A 17888-nucleotide genomic window follows, 5' to 3' on the forward strand; every position below is an offset into this window, starting at 1 on the left:
ACCAAAGGGCTAATACAGTCCTCAGATGAAAAAACCTGAGAGGTGGGAGGAGAAGCAAGGCTCTGCAGAAAGGCCTGATGAGATGACATCAGCAGTCCTGCAGGGATCGCCTCTGACAAGGAACGGGGAAAAACTGGGGCAAGTAAAGATGCGGGCCACAAGACTGATTTGCTGGCTTGCAGGTTGAGACTTAAGGAACCCAGTTTGTTTAACTTTTCGAAAAGAAGACTGAGGGGTGCCTTGACTGCGCTGTACAAGCAACTTCCAGTGTAGGAAACACCGCGTGCTGAAAGGCTCTTTACCCTCGCAGAGGAAGGTCAAACAAAACCCAATTTCTCTAAGTCAGTGCCAGACAAATGGGTGCAGTGTCTTTCCGTGACTCCAGAACAAGGCTCTCCAGGTGAGTAGCTTCAGCCAGACACAAGCTACTATTATTTTTGGAGTAGTGCATGGGTCACAGCATGGTGGAGACTGTGCAGTGTTTGAGGTGGGCACTAGCTCCCGTCACTGCCATGCTGCCACGCAGGGTCGGTTGGAGGGGAGTGGGGTCGAGCGTGGGTTGCCTTTGCCCTGCAGTGAGGCAAAGAGCCCTTTCAAAGGCTGCCAGGCAGGATCTGACATTTAAAGGAGGTGGTTTTTAGGTAAAAGTGATGCTATTTGGAAGGAGACCCCTTGGGGGGGGATAGTAGCTGTCACAGGCTGGGTTTCTGAGGCTGTTTGTATTATTGCAGGCACCCCAAGGAGCCCTAGTTGTTTGTCTGGGGTTTTCCAAGCACAAAGTGGAAGTAGAATCTTTGAGCTAGGGATGAGCCATGGTGGTGGAGGAAAGCAGTTTCAGACAGGCAGTTGTGGTGCAGGAGGAAGCTATGGGACAGCATTGCCTGGCGTGGTGGGCAGTGACGTCTGTGCAGTGAAGGCTTATGCAGGCTTCACACAGCTGCACAGCCCACGAAGTGGGCTGGGAGGTGACGTCTGGAGGGCCATCTGCACACAATTCTGCTGCGGGCAGGACTGCCTTGACCTCAGCTCCTCCAGAGCTGTACATGAAGACCTCCTGAGAGATGCTTGCCTATCCCTTCATGACAAAGATTGCACCTTCTGCTTTGGCAATCTATCGCACTTGGCTAAACCTACCCTTGTATTTTTTCCATAGTGGCTAACCTCAGTCTTCCCTGCTGCAGGTGAAGGCCATTCCTCCTTGTCTGTCCGTGGTCAAAAGCAGCAGCTTTCTCTTTGCAGAAGGCTTTTATGAGCTTGAAGAGTGCTGCCTTTGCCTCCCTTGGCCTTCTCTTCCCCAAACCAGTTTCCTCAGTCTTTTTATGTTTTGTCATGATTTCTAACAGCTGCTTGTTTCGGTTCCTCTCTGCTTAACTGGTGCACGTGTTCTTGCAAATGGTGCCCAGACTGGACACAGCTCTGCCTCTGAAGTCTTACTTGAGCCCGGCAGAGCAGACAGATCCCTGCGTGACTTAAAGACAAAGCGCCTGTTTACGCATGCCAATATAGACGTATTTTTTGGTGAGAGATTGACACCGTTGACGGATAGTCAACCCATGATCTGTTGTAACCCCCAATCCTTCAGCCAGGCTGCTGCTTGTGCGGTGATTATTTTTCCCAAGTGTGCAAATGTGACAGATATATTCCACATCTGTCATCCAAGCAGTTAATGAAAATACAGCCTAGCAATGGACTCGGGACATAACCTGAAGAATTTAATTTGATACATCGTCCCAGCTGAAAGGCCTGTCTTCAATAATTACTTTCTGAATACAACTTTCTAAATGCTTTGCATCCACCCTGCAGTGAATTGCACTACATTACCTAAGCAGAGAAGTACTAAGCTGCACCCACAGTAATTCCTGCATTACTTATGAGAATACTGTCTAAAATAGTGTCAAAAAACTTCCTAAAGTCAAGATACAACATTTACTGCTCCTCCTCCATCCACAAGGCCTGATGTCTTTTCAAAGGAAGAAGTTCAATGGCCTGACATGTTTGTTTGTGACAAACCTACAGTGGCTGTTACTCATTTCCTTGTTATCTTGTAGGTACTTACAAAGAGTTCTTTTATCTGTTTCAGTATTTTTCCAGGAACTGAAATTAAGCTAACTGTTTTATAATTCTCCAGCTCTTCTTTTTTCTCATCTTTAAAGACAGGCACTATTTTAGCTCACTTCCAGTCTTCTGGAAGCTCCTTGATTCTCTACAAATTCTTCTAAAAAAGTATAAAAAAAAAAAAAAAAAGAAAGCCCTAACAGCTCTGAAGTTACTTAATCAGGTCTCTAAGCACCTGGGGTGAATTTAATCAGGTCCAACCAACCTAAAAGCAGCTAGCTCATCTAAATGCTCCCTGTGTATTCCTTCCCTTGGTTAGTCTCTATTCCTTCCCCTTCCTCGTCGGTGCTAGCTGTGTGGGACGCCTGATTGCCACTCAGTTGTAGTAAAGACATCAGCAAAAAAGGTATCCAGCCTAAATGTTGTGTTTGGTCCTCTCTCTCCTGATCGCCTTCAGATCCCCATCAAATAGCTCCTTTCTTGAGCTCCTTCCTACATTTATGGGTGATTTTGTGTCTTTTTCTCTCTCTCGGTGTTTGTGTTTCATTCTGTGCGCTCATCATCCTGCTCTTGCCCTATGAACTTGTGCTACCCTTTCCGCTCCTCGGTAATCATGACAAAGAAGGATTTTATGGAAGGATTTGGAGGAGGATAATGATGTAGCTTAATGGCTGTTTGCAGGGAGCTCCTCCCAAGCATGAGGCAAAACTGAGGAGAGAAAGTGTGAAGTAGGGTCTTTGAAATGTTTAACGAGCAGACAAAAGAAGTGATGGTGACCCTTGATGGAGAACCTCTTAGGATGAGAGAGAGTGTCAGGCCAGCGGCTGGAAGGTGAGGCATGGTGTCGCAGTAGCTCTGTGCTGGGCCATGATCCCATTACAGAAGCTCTTGGGAGAGGCGGGCTCGGCCAGGTGGGTCTCTGAGAGCACCAAGGGTGCATGCAGAGTCTGAATGCAAAGTGGAGACCCCAGAAGAAGGGTGGGGGCCAATGATTCAGGATGTTGTGCTAATGGGAGACCTTTCTGGAGCCTGCCTGTCATGGGAGAGTGCATCTGCCCAGGGTTGTCTCTGGGTGGAAGAGGAGGCTGGGGCACGAGCCGTGGAGGGAGCTGCTGGGTCAGGGGAGCGCAGGGACCGTGCAAGGTGTGCTCCCTGTATGGGATGGTGTCTGATGGGGTGCTTTTGGCTGGGGTGGAGCCCGGCACTGTGTCTGTTGGGCTCGCTGTGGGGGGCTGATGATGGACTCTGCTGGTGTTGGGAGCACTGGGCAGGAGTGCTCTGCTTCTGTTTAGGGGTCAGGTTTGATGATCCCCCCCCCTTTGCCTTCATCTGCTGGGTGGGTGATGCAACAGCTTTTCTCTTCTCTCCCAGTTACCTCATCGCCGAGTGACATTCTCTGCAGCCAGCCAGGCTCAGGACCTGCAGGATCCCTCCCAGCACAGCTACTATGACAGTGGGCTGGAGGAGTCAGAGACCCCAAGCAGCAAATCATCATCGGGGCCCCGCATTGGGCCGCTAGCCCTGCCTGAGGATCACTATGAACGTACCACGCCCGACGGCAGCATTGGGGAGATGGAGCACCCTGAGAACGGTAGGTGCTCGTGGCACGCGTGCCTGCCTCCTCCCTGGGGACCCTGTGCCCAAAGCTCTTCATCCTCAACGCTGCACCTCCCCTGGTGCGGGTGAGATGGGGCGAGGAGCTCAGTTGGGACAGGCTTGCCAAGCTCAAGTCTGGTGGGGCTGGGAGGCTGGAGAAGAAGTGAGGCTCAAAGCAAGAGAGCAGCAAGGAGATGGTGGGGAGGGGAGAGGTGGATGAGGGGGAGGAGGTCTGGGGGAGACCAGGAGATGTGGGAGTGGGAGGAGCTGAGGAAGCAGACAGGTTTGGCAGGAGGCAGATGGGTTTGGCATGATGTAGACAGGGGGCCCAACAGGATGTTCCGAGATGGCAGCACAGGCGGCATACGGAGGGGGTTGTAGCCCAGTCAATGGTGAGCTTGCGTGCCGCAGTCAGGTGGTCCCATGGGTGCCTGTCCCCATGGCAGGGCAGGGGTATAGGGGTGGTCGGGGCATGATGCAGCTCTCCATGCTATGGTGGGTGTCGGAGCCATGGAAGTTTCTTGGGGAGCAGAGGGGGAGAGCAGGTTTAGTGGCACAGACTGGGATGAGGAGATATGTGGAGTGGAGGAACAGAGATTGTGGTGGTGGCAAACCCGAGAGCGACGTGTCCTGCCTTCATTGGGCCCTTCAGGTCACCTCCTGCTTGGGTCCACCTTTACCTGAGAACCCCACCAGAGGTGTCTTCCATCTCACCGTGGGAGAGCTGGCTTTCCCCCACCCTGGCGCAGCTTCAACCCCAGTTCTGCTCCTTGTGCTGCCTCTGTGCTGCCTGCCTGACTACCCTCAACCAGCCCACTCCCCAAGCTATCTTCTCTGGCCAGCTTAAGTTGCTTCCTCGGACTTGGCTCTGGCTGTGCACGTAACATCTTCTTTCCTGTACCTGCTGCCTTCTGTGCTCTTGTTCTGAGGGGAGGTCCTAGTGGAGCTGTCAAGTTCAAAGAAACCTCTGGGAGGGAAAAAGAGGAGGTGAAAGGGTTCTCCTGAAGTGTCCTCCTACTTCTGGGAGCAACCTTGATTTTGGGACAGGTCTGTATGTGGTGTGAAAAGGGCTAAGAGTGTGTTCAGCTGGTCTAGGGAGCTGCAAACCTGCTGGGTCCCCCTATTAAGGAACACATGGGGCCAGGGTAATTTGTGGTCTTGAAGGACTAGTTGAACATCTCTCCCTTCTTCCCAGGTTAGTTCCTGGAGTAACGCTGGAGTTCGCTACGCTATGACCATTGAAGCAAGGCATGGTGGTAGGGTTGGGCAGGGTTCCTGAAGCCATTTGTTGCTCTTGCAATATAAGGCACCCTCCTGTCTAGGAGTGTCATGCAGATCACTTTCTTCCCCAAAGTACCAGCCAGTCAACTGGAAAGAGCAGTGTGGAGAGGTTCCTGGAGTCCTGGCGCAGGATGACAGTACTGGACTTCCCAAGTGCCCTCGAGTACCAGCCAGATGCCTGCAATAGAGGCTTGAAGGGCATGTGGGCAAGGACATGCCACATGGCTGTGCTGAAGGATATAGTGTGGCAGTGGGGCTGGAAGAGGAAAGTTTGAGCCCCTGGAGGTGACAGGCAACCCAGAGACGATGAGGGAGGAGCAGGACTAAAACTAGAAAGAGGAGAGAGAGAGGGGGACCTGGAGGAGCAGGAGATGGAGGGCAGAAGAGGGCTGCCTGTAGTCCCTGGGATGTTCGTTGTCTGCCTGATGGGGATGAGCAGACCCAAGGAAGGCTAGGGAACACTGCCCGGAGCAGTGGATCTCACGGAGACCGAGTACCTGGGCATGGCTCCCTGCCCACAGCATCACAAAACCCAACTTCTCCTATAAATTAGGCAGCTCCCTCCCTTTGCACAAGAGACCCTGTGTATGTTCACAGTCCAGGAGGACAGAAATCGCCACACACCTATCCACGAACAAATCCAGTTGTGATACAGACATGTGCAGAGGCTCCCAGGGGATAACCGTAACCCTGTTCCGCTCGCCGACCCCCAGCCTGTCCTGGCTTGACTCCCTTCATGTGGCAGCGCTTGGGAATCAGGCTCCGGTGCGTCCAGCACCTGTCCTGAGCTGGATAAACCCAGTTCAGTGAAGAGGCCATGGCAGGCCAAGGCTCTGGGGAATCCACCGGCATTCCACCACTCTAGTCGGTCCTGGTGCTCTGCAGATAATCTGGCAAAGGCAGTTCAATGAACTTGAGGGGTTGGGGTCAGGGTCATGATCTGTTAAGCAGACTATTAGGGGAACCTGGCACTGGGCCAGGTGATTTGGAGATGACGAGTTACTGGTCACGTTAGATCAGTTCATCAGAGTTGCATTTCCCATGGTCTGCCTGCCCGAGACGTGGCACATCAGACCTCTCTGTGGTGCAAACAAGACCCCTCTGTTTTGTTTGTCCAGAGAAGGGTCATGTCTTGCTTCCTGCAGAGTCTCCAGTGATGTGGGACCATCATGACGTTTTGGGGGACTGTCTCATCATGCCCTTGTCTTGGCTTCTGTAGCTGCTTAAGCAGCACCAGCCCCTCAAAGAGACCAGATTTTGGTTTTTTGTGAAGCTGGGAAGACTAAGCCATCTTGACCTTATATTAAACTGAAGAGACTAATTGGATCCCACACACCCTATCTCGCGGCACGAGCACAAGACTGACGCGACTGTGCATTTTCTAGGCTTTCATCTAGTTATAAATATCCAACATAACAGGGCTTCCATTGCTTTCTCCAGGAGATTATCCCTGCAGCCGAACCAATCTGATAAGCAAGTATGCAAGGCTATTTATAGTTTTTCAACTGGAAGACAGATCCATGCCTTTTCTTTGTGGATGGTTCTTCACTTGATTAACACACATATCAGTGTCCTCCTTTTTTGGACACCTTTTACTGTGCAGGCTGCAGTAAAATGCTGTATTGCAGGGGCTGAGCCAGGTCCTTTTCAGGAGGAATTACGATGTTTCTGATGAAGACTTCGCCAGTATCTTGGCACTGATGTTCCAGCTCCTCAGTCATCCCAGGCATTTGTCATTCCTGGTATTTTACCTAGCTGCCCACTGTTTCCTCCCCAACATTTTGCCATGCTGTTATCCACTTCTGTGGGGTACACTGAGCTGGGAACTGAGCTTAGTCTCCCACTTGGCCACCCGTTGCTTTCACTAAAGACATCTGCTCCCCCTGTATCACAGATTTGCTTTAGTTGGAAGGAGCCTGGGAGCGATTCTGCTCTGCAGAGGATCTGCCCTGCCATAATGCAGGCAGAGCTTGGGTTATGAAAGTGCCAGTCTCTCTCCGTTGATGATGGAGAGAATTTAGCAAGATTACAGGACCAAATATGTGCAGGTTAGGGAACGTTACATGAAGGCTGTTTCACTCTGTCCCTGTGTGGTACAAAGGTGCCTGACACGACAACATATTGGATGAAGTATTTCTGAATTGCGTTCTTCAGCCCACAGAACAGGGACAAATGTTTAATCTGTTTTATCCCCATTATTTAAAGTGGGGACCCCATGCCATTTTTAATGCATGCCATTACAACCCCGCACTGAATATGTAATTAACAATCATCTCATGAGCTTTTGCAATGCACTTAGTGCTGTAGTATCTGTACTTCACAGATGTTAATGAGCTTATCCTCACAGCTCCCTTTCCAGGGAAGAAATTCCACCATAGGTGGGGAATGAAATAGAAAATTATAATCTGCATTTCTGAGATGTCTGCTAGCTTTGGGTGACCCCCTGGATGAGCTGGCAGCTCCTCGGTCTGCTCTTTTCAGAAGGTAAGAGCCGCTGTAGGATTCCAGTGCTCCTGAGCCACGAGGCAGGTCTCCAGCTGCTCTTGGACAGCAAAGCCGAGGCTGCATCAGCCACCTCCAGGCAGCTGCTGACGTACGAAGCGCGAGCAGCATGGCTTTGGGACTTTGTGGCAGAGCTAGATGTAAAACCCTCTTGCTTGGTTCATAGCCATAGGCTTTTCTGACAAAACCAGCCTTTTTTCCATGGTCTTCTACCTCCTCTGTACACCTCAGCACAGCTTGACCAAATGAATTGAGATACCATTTCCAGGGTTTGACTGCTGACTTAATAAAATCCTTTCAGTCCAGATTTTTCTTTGTTTCGAGAAAGATTGGTAGATTGATGCATTGTAAAGCCAGAAGGAGCAGCTTCTCTAATCCCTGTGTGACACAGGCCATAAAATTTCACCCTGTGATTTCTGCATCTCACCGTGGCTGGGTGGGAGCACTCCTTTGGAAAGATCCCATCTTGATAGCAGATTGCAAATGGTGGCAAGTGTGCGAGATCTCTGGTGAGCCCTTCCAGTGGTAGATCCTCTCTGGCCCCAGTTTCACAAGCCTACATGCAAATTCTGCTTGAGCTGCTCTAGCTCCCATTTCTTTCCATTGAATCTTACAATATTAGAAGACACCTCACTTCATGCGTACTTGTAGACCACATGCAAGCAAGTCAACATTCAAAGTTCTCTTTGATACACTCAAAAACTGAGTCAAGTCCCTTACTGTGAGCAGAGCCAAGGCAAGACATTTTGGCAGCTGAGTCTCTCTTCCTTTCCTCCCACCTTTCTTTGGGCTCCTCCTCCCAGCCATTGCCATCTGCTCACGACGCCACCACAGACCTGCAGCCCCATTCCTGGGCAGCAGCAACATCTGGCACATCTTGGATGTATATGCTGCTTTTTGGCAACCCTTGCAAAGGCAGCCTGGGGAGATTTTTTCCTCCTGCTCCCCTTTTCTACACTTCTGATTATAGTTCAAGTCTTCCATTCCTTCATATCGTTTTTTCTCTGCATGATCGCCAGTTTGCCAACAACCTTTTAGTGGTGTGGATGTGTCCAGATGATAGCCTGCGGCTCTCCAGCAGCACTCAGTGGCATCCATAGCAGCACCAGGCACAGAGATAATGTGACTGCTAGTGTTTGTCTTCATAGTCTCAGGACAGGGATGTGTGTCCATCGCATGCAAACAGAGCTGCTTCTGGCTAGTGCTGGGCTGTGCGTGCACCCTGCAATATCACAGCACCTTGAGAAGGCGGGTGGCTCAGAAGAGGACTCCCAGGCCAGCGGTCCCTTCTCCCTGCTCATGGTGATGAGATGGATTTGCAGCACTGGGCAGCCACTACCTCTTGTCTTCTGCTTAGTGTCAGTCTGGTCATGAGCTTCTTTTTAAGATTCTCACTGTTCAGTTCCTTCCAGCCAGCAGATGGGACAAAAAAAATTACTTTCTGTCTCCTCCTCTGGCAGAGTGAAGTCTCTAGATCTTAAAACCTATTCTTCTTTTTTTGCATTATCTTTAAATGTCCCTTTTGTCTTGCAGAAAGCGTTCCAGGCACATATTCAGTCTGCGGATTTTTTTTCAAATGTACCCTGCAGCATTTTTGCTTTGTTGCAGAGCGCTGAGGAATGCTTTTGACTGGGCTCCGGTCTGGGATGTAGGATTCGAGCTAGCTCTGTGCCGTTCTCAGTTCCCAGTCAAACTCCAGTAGGCCCAGATAGGATGTCTGGCACACAGACCTCTCCTGTTACTGAAAGACCTCACGCCTTGTAGGAGAAAACTGAGGGTATGGCGTAGGATAGGATAAATGCTGCTGTCTGTGGAATAAAGAAAGATGGTCTCTGGCTGGCATTCTGCACCAGTCTCCCCTTTGCTGACTGAGAACCAGCAGGTCACACATCTGACCAGCTGAGGACCGTTGGCTTGGGTCTGACTGGTGCTTGGGCTCCTCTCTAGCTGAGACATTGTGGGATTTTTTTTAACTGATCTGCAGCCCTTTCCTTTTTAACACTGACCATTGACATTGGGACTGGAATTACTTATTGTAGATGTTTTGTCATTGCCAGTCGTTTCCAAGTCCTGCTCTTGTTTAGGGTATTCATACTCTCTGTGACCATCTTCTCCATCTTGTCTACTTCTACAAATTATGTCTGGGTTTCTCAGTGATCTTCAGCTCTACAGGCATCTGCATTTCTTCTTAAGAAATCGTGAGATTCTTTACTTTCTTCACTTAATGCTGGTTCATCCCCAAAGTCAGCTCCCAATTTTCCTAATCGCTACTGAAGAGAGATGTGGGAAAGGATTCTTATCATGAGAGACAACATCCGACAGCTTGCAAATGGGCATGGATTACACCATCTTGGTTTCAATATGCCATTTGTCTGAGCTCTAATTTCAAACTTGTTCTCACCCTATTTCTTCTTTTCCATATTTTCCAGCACCTGTGTCTGGGTAAACTCTCTCTTACGAAAGAGCTGTTCAGGTCAGAGCAGTTGTGGCATGCCACCGTCAACCAGGTCGCCTTCCTTAATTGTACCGAGGATCCCAGGGTAAACAGGGTACAGCTGTTTTTTCTTCCCCAGACTGAGTAACAAGTACATTGCTATTAGCTACAGAGAATGCCTTTAATCCTCTCAAGACCTAAGAAGGATGCTACTTGCTTCAGAGGTTGTCCAAAATAGCTTTAACAGTTTGTTTGACAGCGTCTTTCTTGTTTCACGGGATTATGTGGCAGCGCACATGTATGATTGTCCTCAAGTTCTCCAAAGATCCTTGGCAGATCCTGGACTCCTCTCTAGAGGAGTTATTTGAAGTAACCAAATTTCTGTGTTGGGTTCTGATGACTTTTTTCACCCTTTCTGTCCCTCAACTGTGGTTGCATTATGTGATTATGAAAAATCTAGGCAGGATAGTTGTTCTGAGTCAATGCCCAAGAGACAAAAAGCTTCATATTTCAGTAGGAAGGTGCCTTCTCTTGTAGAATATATAGGTCCCTGTGGCTGTATGTGTGCCTCCTGCATTCGGGACTGGATTTTTTGAGTTTTCTGCTATTCCTTGCGATCCTGGGCTGGGCTGTGACATCTTCCATTCCCTCTTGCTGTCTGTGGCAAGATGATGGAAATTAGTGAATGTCATCTCCCTTCTTTTATGTCCTTCACATTCTTCCTGCTCTGAACCTACTGGATGGAGAAAATCCTGTCATTTTTCTTAATCTTTATTCTTTCTTCCATTTGGAAGCCCTACCCAACATGATCCTCTCCCTGCGCTATCGTGAGTGCACATCTCAGGGAGGTGACCCTGCTCTGAATTTGCTGATTTACTGGGCAATACTGCAGACATCACAGGTTTGGAGAATATGCTGAGAGCTAGCCCAAAACTCACCTTGCTTTTTGGAACCACTTTTCCCTATTCACTAGGCTTGATCAGCTCCATGGCAAACTTTGAGACTTTTCTTAGAGGAACCAACTGCAAGCAGGTGGGAGCATATAATTTTTATCTAAGAACTATAAATGAGCTTATGCAGGGAAGACAACTTCTACTGTCCCAGGGAAAGGAGGATTTCCCAGTCTCCCAGACCAGGGAGACCAAGCAATGTCATGTACCTCCTCCAGTCCAGGGCAGGAACATTTTCCACCACCATTTCATCTCAGCAGGCCTGGGGTTGGGTCATAGCTCTCACCTGGCAGAACATGCACTCCGGCAGCCCTAGTGACATTAAAACAGGGAACACTTCACCTTCACAAGGTGGCTGCAAGGTAAGATATAGGTTACTGCCACTCAGACCGCACAGGACTTAGGTTTTTTGCTTTTGCCTGGCAATGGTTGCAAATGCCCATGCAAATGCCCATGCACAGCTAGTCTTATCTGGACCAAATCTAAACACCTCTTCTTTGGTATGAGGTCCATTTTCCAAAGAGGAGTTTATGTCATCCTCAAACTATTCAACTCAAGTTCGCTAAACTGTTTTACGGGAAGAAGCTTTCAGAATTAGATCTGCAACAGGAACAGAAGAGTGGGTCCCTTCTTCATTTGTACCATGTTGCTCTCCAGAGAGGACATTTCCTCAGAATGAGGGGTTGGATGAAGCTCCTTCAGACTCTTCTTTTGTGTTTTCTATAACATTTTAAAATACGCATTTGAACAGGGCTTGAGACCCGGTGTCCTGCCTTTGGACAGGTGCTCTGGAGCAATTGCAGATGGTCCATGTGATATCCATGGGGGAGAGCCAGCAGCTGAGTTATGAGCATTTCTGCTGATGAACCTGTTAACCACAGCCAGCACCCCGTGTGTTTTGTTAGCAAGAGTGCCAAAATAGGCAGCTCCCCTGTCTTGGTTTGCTGATCCCTGTCCCTGCGCCATGTGGTCTGTTGTGCCAACACAGCTCTTTTTGTCTGGCTGCATGGCGAACTGGATCGGGGAGCTGATTAGGCTGAAGTTTTGTTGGATCACTTTTTTTTGCCATATTACTCTTCAGCCAGAGCAATTTTCCTAACCTGACTACTCTGTGGCTCCAAAAGGGCTGAACTTGCAGAAAGCACGGATTTTGCAGAGGGGCAGTGAGCAGCCAGATGAGGTCTGCGTTCAGGTTTAGAATACGTCTAAACCAGAAAAAGCGACCAAGTGTAAAAGCAATAGACAGCTAGAATCCCTCAACAGTCAGAGACTATTTTTTGTTTTCAAAGACCTGCTTCCTTAGAAAGCTCCTGTTGAAGTAATTTGACATGCCATTTATAGCTCCTGTGTGATCTAACTCAGTTATTTCCCCTGTATTTGCCTCTGAATGCTCCTGAATGTCTCTATAAACCTTCCTGCTTGGATGTACCTCTTCCCATGTAAAGGGACCTGCATTAGTGTGGGATTTAAACTTCATGCTAGAGAGGCTTATGAAGTCTCCTGTTTGAGCTCCTTGAGGACTTCACACTGCATTTTCTTTCTCATAAAAATAGCATGTGCCTGAGTTTGAAGGATCGGTCAGGTGTAGATCCCTCAGGTGGAAAATCCCTCTCGTAGGCATGAGATAGAGGATAAGGGATTCATTCCTGTCCCCAGTGAAATCAATGTGAGCTTTGCTATTGAGACAGGTCAAATGTCAGTCTCAGTTGTTCGCTTTTCCCCGGGATTTTATGCTTTGTGCTCTCACTATCAATGAATCTCTCTTCCTGTCTCCTTCCCACAAGCTCTCATCCATTCTGATTTGAAGTCATCTCGATTAAGTGGTTGTAACGCTAGCTCTTTGCTTTACTTGCAGAGAGGACACTCCATAAATCTAACATTAGTCATGGCATCTGGCGAGAGATACCAAGGATAGGCTGCTTTGACTCAGAGGTTATCTAACCGTATCAGCCCCTGCGTTTGCCTTTCCTTTCAGAGAGCTGAGGTTCCCCTGCAGGAACCAGGGCTCATTTCATGTGAGCTGATGCAACCACGCAGTCTGCTCAGGGCCAGTGCCGAAACAACAGCGGTGTAGAGAAGCCACATGATGGCCAGCTCCTTCTTCCCTGGGCAGTGTGGTTGGACCTGGGCTCCCTTTCCAACACCTCAGCCTTCTATCCAGTCTGAGCAGGACAAGAAGCTTTCAACAGGCAGAAATGGGGGAAGCTTATGTGCTTCGTGGCTGGCGGGCTCCATTTTCCCCGACAGGCACATGAGGACAGGTCTCAGGCATGCAGTGACAAGTTGTCCATGTTTGTTGTTGCTGGAGACCACAGCGGGATGGAGAAGGGGCTGTGCCTTTGCATCGGGTACAAGGCTTCCCAGATAATCTCTGCAGTGGGCTTCAGCCTCGCTCCTCATGGGAAAGGAAGGCTGCACCTCACTGATGAAAGAACAGGACTGCCCAGGGTCTGGTGGATACGGAGTCCTACATGGGTGCTCCTTCCACTGTCGTATCACTAAAAACAAAGAGCCAGATCTCGGTTTTGGGCTTTGAGGCCAACTGCCCCAGCACAGCTTATGTCTACTAGGCTAAACTCAGTCAGTGTTGCTTCATCCATCCTGTCCATTGGGAAGGATTCCTCCACAGTGCTCACCCCCAAACTGTGCCAGGGCTCTTGTCTGGCAGAGAGCTGCTCTGAACCAGGCGAAAGCAGGCTCTCCTCAGAATGAGCCGGATGATGAGGACAGTGCTCGTGGTGGGTCTTGGAGAAGCTTAGATTTACACTCAGGACCCTTACTCCAGCGTAAGACTGGCGTTATCAGGTTTAACTTATTTCACTTTTTAAATCATTTAGGGTAAACCGGCAAAAATGCTGTGAGTCAGGAATAAACCAGCTCAGATGGCCCCGATGTGAGAGGAGGTGTGCCTCTGTTTTAATCTGTGTTCATATACTTACTCAGATATAAAAGGTAAAACTTTCTTACATGGATGTCCGTAAACCCTCTGTACAAGAAACACTGGGAGAGGCTGGGGAAGGGATCCAGCAGAGAAGAGCAGGATGCTGGAGTACATGAGCACAAGTTCATAAAACCAGCAGTTCTCAATCAGTTATATGTCTGTGTCTGTTTTAAAACAACCTTGCTTGGAAGTGAAAAAACAAGGAGGCAGCGAGAGAAAGGAGGAGAGGGTTCGGATGTGATCTTTGTTCAGGGATGTGCCAGAACAGCGTGTTGTGTTGTTTTATAGCTGCTGAGGAAAGAGAAGATGGAGTAGGGAATGTAAAATGACAGAGAGTGAGTAGATGAGATATTTGCTTGATGTATTTTGCTGGTAATTAGTATAATGCCAATTAGACATAAGTAATGGGTTTTTTTTCTTATTCAGCTGTATAAGTTATTGCTTGAAAATATGCCAGCCAAAACCAAGATATTAAACTTTGAGGGATATGGAGACCTCTGTTCCTTGAGGATCTCTAGATGAAATTACCCAGACAACAGGGATCTTGACAAAAGCAAGACTTATTCTCTAGAAAGAAAATGAATAAAAGCAAAAGAAATTGTGTATTCCATGTCTAGCATCTTGCTGCTTATTAGCCACGCAGGAAGGGGCACCCACAGAGATGCAGATAAATCAGTGAGAGAAGGCAAATACCTTGCCTTTCCTGAAAACAGTGCTGCTTCGATGTTATTGTTCACCGTATCAGTTTCCCTCAGCAGCCAGATCCCAAACCCTTCCCATGTTCAGGCAGTTCCCTGCTGCAGGTAAACCCTGCTGCCCACACACATTTTATTTTTTGTTCTCCAAGCCCTGTTTTTTCTCTTTGCTAACCCACATCATAAGACGCAATACTTGCATTGTTTTGCCTCTTGGTCCCTCAGGACATAAACCTCCTTAATGATGATTAATGGCTTCCTTCGAAGGGTCAATTGCTGATCCTAGACCTCTCAAATCACAGATCCCTTTGAGCTCTTTACCTGTCCAGTTCCGGGCTGCTCTTTCAAACAGGTACCCTGCCGCTTTACTCAATGCTACACACATATTTTCTATTGCTATGGACTATGCATAAAGAGCAGACCTGCTATTACTGTCTTCTCCCTTTTGAAAAATAATCTGTAAAAATTATGCCCTTGGACTGATTCTGGAAGTTTCCATACATCTCTGTTGGACCGTGAAATCAAAATCTTCTCATGATCACCCTGCTGTTCCTTTGTGCTGTGCTTTGGGGGTGACAGAGCTGGCAAATCCCCTTTGCCAATCTGCCTCTAATGCAAGGCGATGATGTATCCCCATTGTCCTGCCAGGACGTTAGGCAGCGGGTTTAATCCTTGCTTGTTCTTTAAAGCACGTTTTATTCATTCTGTGCCTTTAGGACTGCCTCTGGCAGGTCTCCCTCGAGTGGTGCAAACTTTATTGCATCTAACCTCCAGCAGCCTGTAAACTGCAGCACCCAGGGGTAGCTGGAGGTTGATATTCCCTATCAGAAGTGATTCTCCTTCTTTTTCCCGCTCTCCCACAAGAGCGCCTTTCTGCCATCCTAATAACAAACGTCGGGCAGAGCAGTATTCATCAGGATCTGGGCTTTTTTCCTGGGTCTTCCCAAATAAACCATAACCAGTCTGCCACATTCCTAAACCTCCCCGTTTGCATCAGCACACTGATGTCCTCCCGTTTGCCCAGAGCTGCACCTTTAGCGAGCTGCATTGGCGTTGATACCTCCTATTTTAACATGAGGAGGTGAATTCTCCCCAGCCGTGGCCATCAGCGCTGCAAATCCTTTCAATGCCTCAGTGGGGAATCATGCCAGCAAGATGGCAAGTGGTTCAATTCAGAAATGTTAACCACCTGGGTTGATTTCTTGGCATGTCTTTTGGCTGCGCCACAGGAAGATTTGACCAGTGCATATGCTGCTTCTGCCATGCGTCAGCCACAAAATCTCTCCCCGTTTAGCTTCCACTGCAGATTTTCAACCTCTGAGCCTGTGGGTGTTTGAGGCGTCAATAATGTGCGTTTTCAGCTGGGTTTATGTCATGTCTCTTCACTGCAGAGAAATGGGCTGGGTAGTTCAAAGGTTCAGGCTCTCCTGCGTGGGCTGCTTTGATCTTCAAGCAATCAGCAGTTGGACACTCTCATTTGGTGTCAGATCATTTCTCCAAATTTTCATGACCATACCCCTGGTCTAATGCTCACAAAACTGCTGTATGTTGGGTTTCACCTGCATTTCGTTCTCTGCGTCTGGGTGTGGTATGTGTGGTCTATGTGTGCATCCTCCACTGGCAGACAGACGCTTCCTCCTGAGGGCAGCCCAAGAGCATCAGCCCTGGATTCAGTGCCTGTCCCCTGATCCTTCAAATATCCACCGCAAATTCTGGCAAGGATCTGGCCTCTTCCTCCTCAGTGTCTGCATTATGGTTCAGGCAACCAGCACGTTTCTACAGTCAGAACGGACTGTAAAAAAGCTGAAATGACAAGTGAATGTGCTCACTTTACTCTTAAGCAGCCCAGGAAAGATCTGTGGAAAGAAAACAAAGCGTGTGCATGCAAATCCATACTGTCATTTCCTCTCCCAGTTTCCTTGGGGTTTGGCTTGACTCTCTTCCAAGGGCTCTTCCTTCTCCCCTGCTCTGCTTCTCTCCGAGTGGTCTTGGTTTTCTTTGTTTCCAGATCCCCTTGTTGTGGCAAGCCCTTTTCATAAAGTTGTGGTTTCTTTTGTCAGTTAAACACCTATGTGACTTCAAAGGCCTTGAACAGCACTTTGCTGTGTGGCTATCGGCCCCCCTGCAAGAATAATATCCCCCGATTCATTGTCCTGCTAGTGAAAGATTATTAAATTGTTGATGGAGCTTAACAATGGTTTGGTTCAAAGGCAGACATGCGTATGCCAGTTCTTTTCTCCTTGACACAAGAGCTTTAATACAAACATACAATGAAAGGCAGCCACCAAGGAGCAAACGCAGAGAGTGCTCATATAAAACCAGACCAGTATTCCGAAGCCCCCGTGCACGTGAACTGGAGCACCTTGCAACACACTCCTAGGCTGCGCATGTGGCTACCTGCTTGTTCCCGTCTGACACAAGCCTGTAGGTGAGGTGAGAAAACTGGTCTTGCTGAAAATTAATGAAAAAAAAATTAAAATATCGTGCATTAATTCTTGCTCATATGAATAGGTCACTAGAAGGATTAAGGAACTACCAGGTGAGCAATGGTGGGAGAGGACCACCCTTTTCAGGAGCAGTGGAAGGGCTGTACAGTGTTGGCATAAGGCTGAAACAATTCTTGTATTCGTCCCGCTCCGAGCATGCCAAGCACACGCATACATCTCCCAACCAGGCTGCACCTTCAGAGCAGCTTTTGGAACCTGCAATAAGGATCATTATATAGACTGCACAGCCTCAGGCTGCTTGACATTTTGTATTATACAGACTTATTTTCGATTGCTTATCACTTCAGCAGATTTCCAACACTAAAGCTTAAATTTTCCATGCTGGGTTTCCCTCAGGTTGATTCCTTTTTCTTTTTTTCTTAAGTTTTAGCAGAGGTGTTCCAGCTGTTTTTTGAGAACAAGACATGCTGTCTCAGCCCTGCTAACTGGTTATAAGAATTTCTTTTCAAGACCCATTAGCTTAACCATGCTTTGGAAGAGAGGTGTGGAATTTGGCATAGAAGCTGTCAGCATCGGTTGGGGGTTGTTTGCCCCCAAATGGCTGAGTCTTTCATTGAATGTATGCCAGCACGCATCCCTGTGTAGCTGCGCCCACACACTGTCGTGTGGCCTTCAGACAATAGCATTTCTCAAGGCTTATGCCTCCTTGCCCTCCCTCAGAGATCTGGTGCAGGAGCTTGCTGCAGTTGCTGTTGCTTTATGGACATCCCTCCTGTTGCTTGATGGCATCCCTCCTGGACATGCCCCTTCCCCAGTACTCTGGGGGTCCCCAGTTTTCTTTGGGGTGCTGGGTACTGCATGGCACGGGGTGTTCCTTGCCTATGGGAGGATCGGGTGTGGCTTGCTCTGCCGCTGGGGCATGTGGCACGCATGGGCTCTGGTGTCAGAATGCGTCTGAGCATGCCTTGCTGGGAGAGCTGATTTGGG

The 17888-nt window shown here is 48.6% G+C and overlaps 1 protein-coding gene across 1 annotated transcript in view; it reads left to right on the top strand.

Moving 5' to 3' along the window:
- Positions 1-17888, top strand: part of PCDH1 (protocadherin 1) — a 175048-nt gene that overhangs the window by 146317 nt on the left and 10843 nt on the right. Inside the window, exon 4 of the mRNA XM_009330031.1 lies at positions 3427-3646. Coding sequence (XP_009328306.1) covers positions 3427-3646 — 220 coding nt within the window. The remainder of the gene's footprint in view (positions 1-3426; positions 3647-17888) is intronic.

Source organism: Pygoscelis adeliae, unplaced genomic scaffold (genome assembly GCF_000699105.1).
Source record: "Pygoscelis adeliae isolate BGI_AS28 unplaced genomic scaffold, ASM69910v1 Scaffold248, whole genome shotgun sequence".
Taxonomy (NCBI): Eukaryota; Metazoa; Chordata; class Aves; order Sphenisciformes; family Spheniscidae; genus Pygoscelis; species Pygoscelis adeliae.